The 15,147-nt window shown below is 32.9% G+C and overlaps 1 protein-coding gene and 1 long non-coding RNA gene across 3 annotated transcripts in view; one reads left to right on the top strand and one right to left on the bottom strand.

Annotated features, from left to right (window-relative positions):
• LOC136772670 (acetylcholinesterase-like) overlaps positions 1 to 15,147 on the bottom strand; it is a 105,151-nt gene that overhangs the window by 31,064 nt on the left and 58,940 nt on the right. The window contains exons 3-8 of one of the 2 annotated variants that reach the window (XM_066725795.1): positions 5,782 to 6,108; positions 4,912 to 5,142; positions 4,106 to 4,397; positions 3,134 to 3,769; positions 1,398 to 1,559; positions 1,141 to 1,316 (exon numbers count right to left, since the gene is read on the bottom strand). In XM_066725795.1, coding sequence (XP_066581892.1) covers positions 1,141 to 1,316; positions 1,398 to 1,559; positions 3,134 to 3,769; positions 4,106 to 4,397; positions 4,912 to 5,142; positions 5,782 to 6,088 — 1,804 coding nt within the window. In that variant the 5' untranslated portion in view covers positions 6,089 to 6,108. Of the gene's footprint in view, positions 1 to 923; positions 1,065 to 1,140; positions 1,560 to 3,133; positions 3,770 to 4,105; positions 4,398 to 4,911; positions 5,143 to 5,781; positions 6,109 to 15,147 lie in introns of those variants that run through there. The other variant, XR_010822506.1, reaches the window with a different exon arrangement.
• LOC136772672 (uncharacterized) lies at positions 5,062 to 7,708 on the top strand. Its single transcript, XR_010822508.1, has 4 exons — positions 5,062 to 5,203; positions 5,308 to 5,484; positions 6,924 to 7,237; positions 7,385 to 7,708. It is a non-coding gene; the product is annotated as an uncharacterized lncRNA (long non-coding RNA).

Raw genomic sequence — 15,147 nt, 5'->3', positions numbered from 1 at the left:
ATAGGGAATCAAAAATTTTCTGATAATGTTTCGGCCGTTCCAGATTCGAAGAAGAAAAAATCATTTGAAAGTCGTGGCAGAATAAGCAGAGGTAGAAAACTGGAAAATGTACGAGCAAAGTTTCCGGATTTAACTTTATGATGGATATTGCAGTTTGCATGTTTTTCCGTCGGAATTATTACTGGAGGGTTACTTTCTTTTTTTTTGCTCCCTCGGCAAAAAAAAGTTCGGATGTGATTTACCTCGATTGAGAGAAGGACTTATCGGACGAAGTATGCCACACCGCCATTGTTAAAGGGGAGAAAAGGAAGAAACTCGTTTAGCCAGCTGCTCGACCGAGGGTTAGGACGGTACATCCGCTAAACTTTCCGACGAAAGTTCCAGCCGCGACCTTCAACTTTCGACCTTCGCAAAGTCCTGAATTCGGAGCATGAAAATTTCACACGTCGGATCGCCATAGAAACTTTGCAGGGTCGGTCGTTCTCTTTTCTCCCTTTAACGACGATATACAGGATTTTCAGTAAATTGCGAGTGAAACGAGGATGGAAAAGGGGGGAAAGGAGAAAGTGAGAGTGTGAAAGAGATGGAACAAGGGGGGAGGGAGGGGGAATGCAAAACTTGCACAAGAGCTCGACATATTAGAAATAATTTTGCAGAGTTTTTTGCATGGAAACTTTTCAAATATTTCAAACTTTGACGAGAACAGGGGACAGGGAATGCCAACACGATAACCGTATCGTTTAAAGTGACTTATAATATCAAATTGTTTGGCTTGTTCGTCCTTCGGTTTACTAAAATATAATACATAATTTAAGTAGTTCGGAAAGAAGTTGTTGTCGCGTTTGATAGTAAGGACGTATACTTTCGTTAAAATTGATTCAGTTGTTTCTTTCTCAATTTACCAAATTAGTTTGGTTCGTAGAAAACAACTAAATGTACTTGGTACCGTTCAACAGGTGTCATTTTAGGCAATTCAAGAGAACGAGTGAGGTCCAAAAGCTTTTTCACCTTTTATCAAGATCATCGATTCGACGGGTCCCATGGCTTCATATACGTGAACCCCGCTAAAGGTTTATGTGAGGAGCTATATTTATTATAGTAAGTGAAGTTGAAGTTAAAATGGACAATTTTTGTACTCACATGTAGCAGCCAATAATTGTGGAAGATATTTTTTCCAAAAAGCACACTGCCTCGCTCTAGGTCCGTATCCAATTTCGGTGGTGTTGGTATCCAAGGTCAGGTACTCTTTCTTGGCTGCAGTGTGCTGTGGCCAAACAGCTTGCGCCCAGGATCCTATATCCCCCATATTAGGATCCCTAGGATACAATTTTACCAATTAAGCCTTAAATTCAGAGTCTCGATTGTTTTTTCAGTTCTCTAATAGTAGTTATACTTGCCCTGTTTTCGCGAAATTCGCCCAATATCTCATCATTCTTTTTGATAGGTGAGCCTCTTCCGCAGTATAGCCCTTTGACGTGTTCAAGGGCTCACCAAATATATAACTTATCTCATCAGCGTGCATTACACCTGTCCATCGTGGCCATGGATTATTGACCGATCTACATACGTTATTCAAATAATTATATTATTAAATTAGCATGCTACAAACGTTTTATAAATATTATATTATACAGTATAATCATTTCTCTTTGAATTGTATTACCTAATATAAATTTACTAGTAGTAAAAAGATTAATAAATTATATACCTATATATCATGATAATTCTAATTTATGTACATTTATTATATTAGACGATGTAAATGATTTGTATCACATCCCTTCAAAAATTTTGTTCTCTTTCAGCTTATTTTTCAATATAGTTTTACATTAAGAATGGAGAAAATAGGAGTTTTATCAGAGTAGTTGTGGTTCTACATTATTATTTTGTACTAAAATATTTTTGTATGTGAAAGAATTATTTAGATTGCTAACTCATTGTAAAAATATTATCAATATGAGATTGAGAGATATCAAACTTTTACTCGACACGTATTTTTGGTGCTTTTAATATCAATCGATTTCTTTTCATTTTCTGTTACAAACTAAGACTATTATTTGACTCTTAAATAATTTAGAGAGTGCTAAATATAATCAGATCAATTTTTCTTTGATATCGATGTAAAAGTTGACAATTAAATTATTTAAATTTGTAGAATATAATATTGCTGGAGTTTTTGAAAACAAAAAAATAATCAATGTATAAATTAATTTTGTCAGTTGAGCCCCAGGTAGGCTACTCGTTATACTATGAAATCATTTTTATCAAGTACAATAATGCTAAACTCTCCATGATAAGAGGCACGTGAACACTTTATTACTGGTATTAAAGTTAGGATAGTGGTATAAACAACTTTATGTTCTACTGCTTTCTGAAAAAAGCTTAAAAAGTTTTCGTTGTTGTCAATTTTCATTAATTGATTTTTCGCAATAGAACTTTTATTTCTGAGAGAACTAAGGATGTGATAAAAGCATATTTTATTTTGGTGAACCATTTGCTTCATTGGAATTGAAATATTTGGAACACTTTTATCTGACTTTCCAATAATAGAAATTTAGATATAAAATGATGGTAAGCGATTTTACTTTTATTATTGATAAAATCTGCCAAATAATGTGTGGATACTTATTTGAGAAAAATTACGTGGCTCGAAATAAATACTACAACATGTTTCAATAAAATATATTTGTCTTTATCTTCACCGGACTTTGATCCACAATGAGAATAGCCCCCGTGAAATATAATTTTTTTAAACGATCTACATATTCTTCTCTTATAAAGTTATATAATCATCGATCATTATTAACAAAATCTATTTTATTGAATTTGTCTCGAAAATATGAGAGAAGCCACGCCCAATTGAAAACTAAACTGTTAGATAGATTTCCAGAAAGTCATAATTTACTTAAATTTTTACAAATTATGCGCTTTTACATGTACATGATCCTATCGTTTTTACGTAAAATCTAATTAATCCTGTTGAAACTTAGTGGAATATATTCCTAATTAAAACATCATTACTAAAGTAAAAAGGAAAAAACTGTGACTATATATAAAATAAATAATAAAGTATTTTAAAAGACACAGTTTGTTGTCCAAGAGAGAAAAAGAGAGAAAAATGTAAGTTGTTGACCTGTGCTTGTAGTAGTACATATAAACGGTGTTTCCCGTATCAGCGTAACGTCCGGCAAATTCGTTGACGTTGCACGTGAACTGGTAGTCGCCGACGATCTTGTCGAGGGCATCACGATTTGCGTAGGGATCATCAATCTTCAGCCAATCCGTGTACTCGTATATAATGGCGTGTCGTGCAAATTGGTTGACGTAGGGATTGAGCTCGGAGACGGCCCTGATGAATTGGTCCCGGGTGACCTTGACGTCTTCGGTGCCGTCGATGCGAAAGAGCTCGGTGAGGTAGTATATGATGAAATAGTAGCCTTCCTCGGTATTGGAGCCCATCAGGATGTTGGCCTTTTTGAACGAGGCAGTCTGCAATGATCGCTGAGGCGTTTCGTCCAAGAACGTACCGTCAATAACCGGCACAAATGGAAACTCGCAGATCCCCAGTGTTCCCCACTCGTTCTTCACCAACTCCACCGGGTCCTTCGCCAAGAGACACTCGGTCACCTGCTGGAGATTGTTCCGATCGTGGGGACAACCCACAGCTTCCGCCAATCGAATCCCTCGAACTATCGACTCCTCTCGCGAGATTATCGCCCAAGGTGTCGTCGGGGAACCCGATTGCATTATGGCCTGACTGAAAAGGTTCCTGAAAAGCAAAACATTTTCAATATACTTCTGATAATGTCATATATATAATTATGTACTGCAATTATTTAATTATTCTTGCACAAGTTTTCATGACCAATTTTGTTATTTTAACAAAAAGTTAGTAATATTAATGAATTCTTTTTTGTAATTATGATTAACGTGGTGTTAAAAAGGACTTTGTCCGATAAGACTGGTACGAAGGAAAAGAAAAAGAGTTGTAATTCTGTTGCGTGTTTCTAAAACTTGTAGAAACAATAGAATATCATAAAAGTTGTCGTACGTTAATTCTTTTGGGTTGATTTTGTATGGACGAAGCTTAATTTGCATAAATTACCTGGATAGTGGCGAGAGGAGGTGCATTGATACGGAAACGGCACCAGCGCTTTCACCGAATAATGTGACGTTGTCCGGGTTTCCTCCAAAAGCGGCGATATTGTCGTGGACCCATTGCAGTGCCATTAGTTGATCGAAGAGTCCAGAGTTGCCAGGTACCTCGGGCGTACCGAAATACAGGAAGCCAAGGCTTGCCACCCTATACTGCATCGAGACGAGGATTACCTCCTCCTCGGAGACCAGCGTCCTGTGGTCGTAGACGTCCAAGGTTGCTGACCCGGAGTAGAAACCACCTGTCAAAGTTCAACGACCTTCGATCGATATGCGTTCGGATATTTCAAGACTTTAGCTCCATTTGGGCCACTGTCACTCTGCACATCCGACGATTGGCCTATTGTGTGACTCCTCTCTTCTTATTTTTATTTAGCATTATTCACACACACACTCAGTGCATTTTAAAACAGAACTCGAAACAACGCTATGATTTATCGTTGTTTCAACATCTTTTCAAACGAACTTGTTATTTATTTTAGAAATATACACTTGAATAATGTAATTCGGCTTTAACTAGACGTTTCTGGGTCTAACCACTTTTTGCACGCAGTACTTGTAATAATGCAAGAGATCACACTAATTGCATGGGTATATTTTTAATTTTAATTATAAATTAATGCATACGTATAAATACAAGCTTATGAAATGAAAAGAAAGTTCGTTTTCTGATAGTAAAAAGCGTCCGGTGTGAATGGAACTTTATAATTAATTGATTGAATATTTTTAAATTGACAGGATCGAATGGAAACTTACCACCAAATATCCATACCATGACAGCAGCGTTGGTAGGTCTTGGTCGTGGTACAACTACGTTAACATAGAGGCAGTCCTCGCTGATCGGCGTGTTTGGATTCCACATCGTCGCACCGGAGAAATCCCCAAACACGGTGTCGAAGATCTGTACACAGCTGTTCGGCGGTGTGGTTGTGTTTAAAGTTCCGTTCCAGCGGTCCATCGGCCTCGGATGTCGAAACCGCATAAAGCCTGCAATTGATTCTCCAGTAAAGACTGCTAAAAATATATTCGCTTAAAAAATAAGCCAACTGTAAGTCGTATGTCCATTTTTAGAAGCAAAACTTGTTAAATTCAGTCGATTTTTAGAAACTGTTATTAGTGTTTCGGCTGATTTTCTGTGTATGTTATTTTCAGCGTATCTTCGAACATTTTATACTGTTGATGAAAAACAGTAATATAGAAACAAAAAAAAAACAAATAGACAGAAGTAAAGCTAGAGGAAAAGAGTTAGGGAATGATATGAAAAATTAAAAAATTGAAATGATAGATTAAATAGAAAGAAAGTTCAGTGTATAAAGAGAAAAGAGCAAGGTAAGGTATAGCATAAAGCGTCGAGCTTTTACGTATATATATATATATATATATATATATATATATATATATACAGCATGCTAAATGTAGCGTTTAATGTACCTGATTGAATAAAAATGATTAGTAGAGAGATCGAAAACAAGGAAATAGTTATAGACAGAGAAATAAAGGAAGAAAGAATGTCGGAGAATGAAGGATAGTGGTAAATTGGAAAGCTAGGTAGTTTAAGCATATAGAGAAAGTTGAGTGAACGTTGGTTTATAAGGAGAGAAAAGTAAGGAAAGGGGGTAAACGTACCAAGGGGCTTCTGCGCATAAGGGATGCCAAACCAGGCGTCGATCTCCTTCCCTGTAGTGGCGGTCATGGTCTTGCCTCTGATCTTGCCCTTCTTCGTTTGAATCACCAGCGGATCATCTTCCGAGGCACCAAAGGCCACAGGTTTTGGCAATTCCTCGCTGCTGTGATAATTTCTTCCATCCTCAACGTGGGATAGATCCGCGTGGTGTCTACTCCTGTGCGGACTTATGCATGCACATTGACACACTAGCGTTCCTACTATCACCAACGCCAACCTCCATAAAGTGCCTTTACTTCCGCTCCCCATCTTCTTCTTTTAATCCTCCCCTATAACAAATACGAAATCCTTATATTGCACATTATACTCGTCCTCAGTTAATTGCTCACGATATTTCATAAATAATGAGAGTTGCTTATTAGTAGAATTTTCGGACTAGCTGCACTGGCTTATTTTGCTGAACGTGCATAAACTTTGATTTAAAATTAAAGTATATAATAAAGGAAGAAAAAAGAATTACAATTTTTTACGGAAATATAGAGATGGATGAGAAGAAACTTGGAATAGATGCCATGAAAGAGTAATTAATGCATATTTCTCATTCGTGGCATAGATGTATATTAAAATTAGAATGGCAAGGTAGTTGCTATAGTAATTAAATAGAAATAGAAGTATTTTAAACAAAAATAATTATTTAAAAAAGACGATTGCATTTTGAATTTTTCTTTATTTGTACTGTATTTTCTTTCGCTGATTTAATATGATAATTTGTTTGGATTTATCGAATATCAGATTTGGTTTTGTCCAATTTATAGCTATAGCTCAGCACTGATAATTCCATTGATTGTTACTATACTAAACAATAAGTATAGCTGCATTAAAATAAAAACAATAATAATAAGTTCAAGCTCTACTATTTCTATGTTTTTTATATTATTTTTTATTTCTTTGTTCCACATTCTGGTTAGCAAATTAAAAAACCCTGTTTTTTCGATATATTCTAAACCACGTGGAGTTTATGCAAAAATGTGTCTGAAGACTAAACGATAGCACATAACTTAAGATAATGCAACATATTTATGAGCAATATAATATAAGTGTTTTAGTCATTTAATTTATTTAACAATAAAAATTTTATTATTAGAACAGGAATAAGGTTCAAGACGGTAAATGGAAATATCTTGTTTTAATCTCCACACACTAAGAGAAGCGAACAAAAACAGCATGAGAGTTCTTTTGCTTGTTACCATTTTTGGAATAATTGCAATAGCTAATTCTGCTGACAATATACACTGTAAGAAAAAGCTAGTAGATATAATAACAGACATTGAAGATCATGCAGAAATCGAAGATTTCGATGTAAACGAACTTGAAACAAGAAATGGGAACATACAGGAGGAAAATGTAACAACTCTATTTGATGAGAAGGATTTGTGTATGAGACGAATAATAAAACGGGTAACTGTTATTCCATTAAATATATTTATGTATGTGTGTGTGTGTGTAGGATTAAGTGATAATTATTTTAAATATGAAATGTACATAAAACGAAAAGGGCAACTATCTTTTGAAATTTATTTACATTTCTGTTATGCAATTTTTCAGATTCAATATGATAATTTGGCTAATTTCTTTGGGAGATCTTCGGGTGCAATTAGCTTAATCTTTACTTGGTGCGCATATCTATATTAATCAACGCAAAACACTCGTAGTAGCATAATAATAAAGATAACTCCTTGATTGCAATTGTGCATTATATACACCTACTGTAGCAACGTTACATATCAACATATGAAGAAGCTTTTATTATTCTTAGGACATTTCATTACTATCATATTTAACGATTTTTATTATTGATGTTTGTTTAAATAGTCTTAATAAAATCGGTTCTTGACTTTATATAAATAAACATTGTAGCACGAGAAAATAAAAAAGTGAAAAGAACCCGATAATATATTTATTTGTCTCCTTTTATTCGACCACAAATTCAGTTTTTCCAGTTTTTAATATAGGACTAAGAGTATTTGCAATATTTAGCAACATGACAGTTCTTCTACTCGTTACAATTTTTGAAGTTATTGCACTAACTTATTCTGCTGAGTATAGGAGATGTAGCACAAATGTGCAAAAAACAAAAAAAGAAACGGAAATTAACATGGGATTGGGTACTTTCAATGATTTCTTGGGTATAGAAATAATGAGGCATTTACAAAACTTTGATCGATCCATACAAAATAGTAGACAGGGACGTTGTATAACCAGAGCAGAAAAAAAGGTAATTTACATTTTATTAAAATTTATTATTACATGATAACCATTTTATTGATGAAATCAGCAAATATTACGTTTGCATCCTATTTTATTTTTTAGTTTCGACGTGAAGGGTTCGATCGTTTCTTCATATCAGCGTTGGATTTGAATAGTGCAATTCGTCCTCTGTGCGGATATCTTCGTTAATCATTTGTAGAAAACCATATGCAGTAGCATAATATTGAATACATAAAAGTATCTTCAATTATTTAACTATAAATTGTTCAGATTGAAACATAATTTAAGAATATTGGGAATTTTCTGTAATTGAATCTCATGGTTTAACTTAGCCAACTATTTTTACTGAACTGTTCTGGAAATTCTTGAAAAATTAAAAAAAAACAAATCTTTCTTTTTTTATAAATATATAGTAATTTTGGCTCAGTATATTTAAAAATATCATTTTCTTTTAAATTCATGAGAGTGAATATATATAACCCACATAATTCATGACTTACTGCATGATAAGCCACACATGAATGTTATAGAAAACCCTATACACATATTTTTTAAAGTATAATCAATGAAGAAAACAATAAAAATGTAATTTCATCTTAAGTTCTACAATAAATAGCAGACAGTTTACGATATAAATGTAATTTAAGAGCAACAGCATACTATGATTGTTCGTATATTTTATTTAGTAATAATAATTTTATTATTTGAAAATGGATAAGATTTTTAATGGCGAATGAAAGTCTTTTGTTCAAAACTCTACAGACCAAAAAAATCTCATAATAAGCAACATGAGAGCTCTTATGCTTGCCACAATTTTTGGAATCATTGTGATATCTTATTCTACTGAGTATACAAACTGTAAAAAAGGTACGCAAAATATAATAAAAAAAATGGAAAATCGTGAGGGACTCGGTTTGGCCAATCGAGCTAGAATTATGATAATGCAGAGGCTTTGGGAAGATTATAATCGAAGGATGCAAAATAATAGTTGGGCACGTTGTAGAGGCAGAGTAAAAAGATTGGTAACTTCTATTTTCTTTGAATTTACTATATTACGGCAATTACATTGTTTATAAAAACAGTGAACATTAAGTCATTTTTCATATTTATTTGTATTTAATTTTATTCTTTATAGATTGAACGTGATGGCTTAAAGGTGTTCTTCCCGTCCAGGGCGGAAGTGATAAGTTTACTCAAACCTCTATGTATTTATCTTTACTAATAATTTGTACCAGACAATATGTACTAATATATAAAGATATCAAAGTGACTTTTAGTATTTAACTATAAGCTAGTTATTGATAATGTAATATGAACTAAGAGAATATAAAGTATTTTCCATTTTTATTTCGTACGGTTTAACTTCAGCTTACTATCATTACTGATATATCCTGAGGGCCCATAGAAAATAAACAGAAATTAAACTATTTTTTTTTTTTACAATATATACACATTCCTTACTCATCGGCTAATTTAAAAATTTCACTTTCTTCGAACCTCACGCGAGTAGATATATACTATATATATATATATATATATATATATAATAAATGAAACTTATCATTTGCTGTATAAAACATGTAATTATTGCTTGTGAATAGACAATCATATACATTCTTTTTAAACAATAATCAATTACGAAAATACTAAAAATACAATTTTTGTTCAAATTCTATAAAAGACAGTATACAGTTTACGATATGTAGCGACCACTTAAGAGCAACAACGTATTATCGCTTTTCATATATTTTATTTAGGGATAACAATTTTATTATTCTAAATTGGATAAGAGTTTTAAAGGTAAATAAAAATCTTATATTTAAATGTCTACCGATTGAAATAATCTAATAATAAGCAGCATGAGAACTGTTTCGCTTGTTATAATTTTCGCAATTATTGCATTAGCTCATACTGCTGATTATATCAAATGTAATTATAATCTAAAAAGTATAATACTGAGAATGTTACTTAGGGAGGAAAACGAAGATTTCGATGAAAACAGGCTTGAAATAAGTGATGGGGATTTGCCGGTGCCAGGTGCAACGACTGATATTTTAGCAGCATCTCAGTGTATAACAAGGACAATGAAACGGGTAAATTGTAATTTATGAATATTTATTATAACCGCGATAACCATTTTATTCGTGAAATCGACGATAATCACAGCTGTATTCTACTTTATTCTTCAGATTCATCGTGAAGGCTTATACAATTTCTTCCGGGCGTGGTCGGATATGATCAGCGTAGTCCGTCCTATGTGTGGATACCTTTTTACTTCAGAAATAATATAAGACGATGCCCAGAAGTATAATAATAAATATATAAAAGTGTCTCCTATATTACTTAACTACTATAGTTGTTCATTCCGTATATAAATCACAATAAAAATATTAAGAGTTTCCATCGACCGAAAGGCTCATATTAATTTTAGGATATTGTTATTATTGGGTTGTCCGAAAAGTCTAAAAAGAATAAAGAAAAAAATTAAATCGTTTTCTTTCGTTTGATATATATCTATATACATTCATTTTTGATTGTCAAATTTGTACATCTATTTTTTTCTAAACATAAGGATGGATATACATAACAAACGTAATTCATAACTTACTGTTTAAGCCACTATAAATGTTATAGTTTTAGACAACCCTATACATAATATATATTTTGTAAACTATAATGAACGACGATAATATTAAAAATGTTATTTCTGTATAAATTCTACAAGAAATAGCACACACTTTACGATATATCGGTCATTTAAAAGCAACGGCATACTATCGGTTTTCATATAATTAATTTAGCGATAACAAGTTTATTATTCGAAAGACGATAAAATTTTTAATGGCAAATTAAAATTTTTTCTTTAAATTTCTACCGACTAAAAAAATCTAATAATAAGCAACATGAGAGCTCTTTTGCTTGTTACAATTTTCGGAGCTATTACACTAGTTTATTCTATTGATTATAACAGATGTAAATATGAATTAGAAGATATAATAAACAGAATGGAACTTCATGAGGAAGTCGAAGATTTTGATGAAAACGTGCTTGGAATAGACGATATGAATGATAATCCGGTGCCAGATACAAGCATTGAACTTTTAGCGGCGTCAGATTGTATAATAAGGACAATGAAAAAGGTAAGTTAGTATATTTTATTACCATTTATTATAATTCGTGATAATCGGTTTGTTTATGAAATCAGCAAATATTACGTTTGCATTCTATTTTATTCTTTAGTTTGAGCGTGAAAACATAGATTATATCCTCCTGCGGCCACGGGATATGATCAGCGTACTCCGTCCTCTGTGTGGATATCTTTTTATTCCAGCATTCATGCAAGGCCAAACGCAGACTTAGAATAATAATAAATACATAAAAGTATCTTCGACTACTCAACTACTATTTGTTCAGTGCATAGATAATATACATACACGAAGAATATTAAAAGTTTCCATATTTACTGTCCCAGATTAATTGTAGACTGCTGATATTATTAGATTTTACATAAAGTCCATTAAGAACTTTTGATAAACTTAAAACATTCATTTTATTTTGTTATAATATACATACATTACATTCTCGTAAGAGTAAATGTTAACATTTTTTAATAAATGTACTCACACGGATTATCACAAACATAACTTAAAACTACAATAAGCCACGTACACCAAAATCTAAAATATATAACATCTCTAAAAATACACGTGTCATACAATAATATATAATATATAGGTAATATTTATGGAGCAATATTTATGGAGCAATATTTATGGAGCAATATTTATTAATGTGTAATATAATTTATTTGACAATAATAATTTTATTATTAGATGACGAATAATGTTCATAATGGCGAACAGAGAGAGAGAAAAAGAAATATGTTTGCTTGTTTTTTGACTGACCAAGAAAATTTAATAATTAATAAGCAACATGAGAGTCGTTTTGTTTGTTACTACTTTCAGGGTTATTGCCCTAGTTTATTCTACTGAGAAAATAACACTTTCACATAAAAACATAAACGTTAAATAATTCAGTATTCTTTCCAACATCCCAATGTGAAAAACAAAAAAGATCTAATCGAGACACTAAACTTTCGTTCGGATGAAACACTGAAAAATGATTGTTACTTAAAATGTACAATCCAATATCTCAAGATTGTGTTAACTAATTCAGCCGTTCATTAGTCTTATTTAAAAGTTTAACATGAATTATGATCGATATTTAACCGAATCATAGTAGAATGAGCTGGTCTGCAGATAATTAAATCATAAAAAATTTGCCTGTTTGGGGAAAAGCGAATTTGGCGCTAAAATAAGTAATATTCGCAAAAAAATCGTAAGTTTCCGGAATAAACGACCGAGCGTCGCGTTCCTCGAGCGCCAGTTTCCTTTTACAGCTGATGTGCTCGTGTAACTCAAGAATTCTCAAGTGGTTATGGAGAAATATTACATACAGGGTGACCATATTTACTTATTTAAAAAGGATAGCTTTTTCTATAGTCCAATACTTTCCTGTAATTTAAAAGTTTCTAAACTTAAATGATGCTATATTAATAGTCTTCCTCGAGCAACAAAAATTTTACACAAAATATTTAGTATTATGTCTATTTTTTTGTTAGATGATAAACAGAATAAGAGTATATAGTACGACAATATTAAAAAAATAAAATTGACCAGACATTCTTGTACTTATTGATGATTGGCAAAAAATAGGAAATCTAGTTATGAAGTAAATTTAGATAAATGACTATTCCATTATACGCTATATTCAACTCGGTGTGATGTTCCAGAAAAAAATCAAGTAATCGATGAGACAGTATAGGTAAAAGAAATTTCATTGGTTTTAATGGCGCTCGTCACCTTAAAAGTTCAGTGCCAAAGCAATTAGGCCAGTCCTTACCCCATCCGCTGAACCAGTTTTGCCTAATTAAACTCCGACTAATTTTAACGTCTGCCATGCAATTAGTGCCATCTGCATATCGGTCTCGACAAAACATACTCATTCCAATAATTACTTATATACCAAATGCATCTGGCTTTTTTCGGCGAATGCAGCTGACACTGATTTCGTTATGAGCCATAATATCGAAATAGCTCAGCAACCATTTCGTTTTATGGACGATCCGTAGCGTTCGATTTATCATTAAAAACTATTCTTACGTATCCTGCGATATTTTTACTTATCATATTTAAAACCCCATAGCTGCGACTGGCAAAAATAAAATTATTTCGATCGACGTGCTACTCTGATAAATTAATCAAATAAGGTTCACATAAAATTTATATTTGAAAAGTGAACTTTCCATCGTATTTAGAATCTCCGGGGAAACATAATAATGCTTTTGGAGATAAGTGGCTACGTAGATAAGATTGATGGCTGACAAATAGAAACGCGTAGTGTTTTAAAAGGGGTTTTTCAAAGGTCTCCGACAAAGTGTGGGTGAACTGTGATTGCAGGATCGATGCAGGATAATCGTTTCGTTCGAACAAAGTGTCTCGAACTGTTTGGTGACAACTGCGGTCTTTTGTATTTGACGTATCCATTTGGGACACCCGCTGGAGACGTTCCTGGAGGCGACGCTGGACTAGAGCAATCTAACCGTCCTTTCAGTTTAGAAGCGAATTGATTTTATCATCCTCGCTCTGTCAGATTGGTAACGGAAAATCCTCTCTTTATTTGTAATTTGTACTTCGACACACTCGTACGCGAACGCTTATTAAGTCCAATTCGCAATCTTTGTCGAGATCACTCGTTTTCTATTTTGCAATAAATTACAAAAAAAATCGTTTGTGTCAAGTTTAATTATCGTTACTCATGTATAAAAAGGAGAAACTGATGAATTTATCACAAATTCTGTAATTTAATTCTGGGTCATTTGTAAACCGGAGAGCAATTTTTAGGGAAGTCGAGTTAATAATATAAAAAAATTATAGGAAAAATATAATATGATTACAAAGTGAAGAATAGTCTAAATAGTTATTTAAAATTACTCCACTTAATATTTATTAACTACTCGACTTCACGAAATACTACTCAATTTTCATATTTACTGTTATCACAGAAACTATGATAACAAATAAATTTTAAAATACATATACAAATAAACATGGTTAAAATGTTTAGATTTACCTGATATTTTCGGTACGACAAACACAGTGTTTTTGTTCCTAATTAGAGGCATACTCCGATTAACAGTGTACGTTTATTCAGCGTCGTTATATGTAGATTTCTCAGTCAATCCGGATAAACTTGAATTCAAAAGCTCCTTGTTTAACGAGTGGTATCTATTAAAGAACTGTGATTTAATTTCAATTTCTCATTTCACGATATTCAGGTCCTTCGGGATATTTAATTCCGTGTATTTACGTTTCATTGCTGTTCACAATGAACAGGCTAGAAAATCTGGTACGTCTCCAAGGATCCGATGGTACAATCAAAATGCAGTAGTGTACAGATAATCAAGTTTTTATTCGTGAATGAGTACATAGAAGGGGGTTAATGATAAGCTTCTCCCTTGTTTCATTCCTCCTCCTTCTTGAGAGCCACAGACTTTCCAACTGTCATTTATAGTTAGCTATATGTGATTCAAGCTTCTGGAAAGTGAACGGGAGCGTTAATCACTCTGAAATTAATTACTCATCGTCATCATTGGGGATTCCACGAGACATTATTGCTCAATCGAGTAAACATTCTCGGTTCCCGTTCGGATTTTCGAGTGCCAGACCATCCTTGTAATCGATGTCGATAACAGGATTATCTGTTGGGGTCCATGCTGTTTGTGAAAGCCATCACGAGAATCATCATAAGGATCTGTAGCTCTCTCGTTAATGAATTCTTGAGGCAAAAGGGCTTGTTCCATTTTTGAAGTTTTTAGAATTATGACTTTAATCGATCAGTAGGAACATTAAATGTTGATTTGAGATTTCCTCATCAGTAGTAGTTCCTTTTTAGGGTTAACTATTTTTGTTACTTCCAAAAGAACAAGCAAGGGTTAGTGAAAGATTTCCTTTCAGGATGGAAAACAGAATAATTTTTAAATTCATCCATAAAAGTTGTAGTGTATATTGCTTGAAGAATAAGGTTTAACTTTTTATTAT

Source organism: Prorops nasuta, unplaced genomic scaffold (genome assembly GCF_024137725.1).
Source record: "Prorops nasuta isolate Cenicafe-Biocafe unplaced genomic scaffold, Cenicafe_Pnas_1.2 PNAS00004, whole genome shotgun sequence".
Lineage (NCBI taxonomy): Eukaryota > Metazoa > Arthropoda > Insecta > Hymenoptera > Bethylidae > Prorops > Prorops nasuta.
Note: the sequence above shows the minus strand (reverse complement) of the source record. Positions and strands in the feature narration are given on the sequence as shown.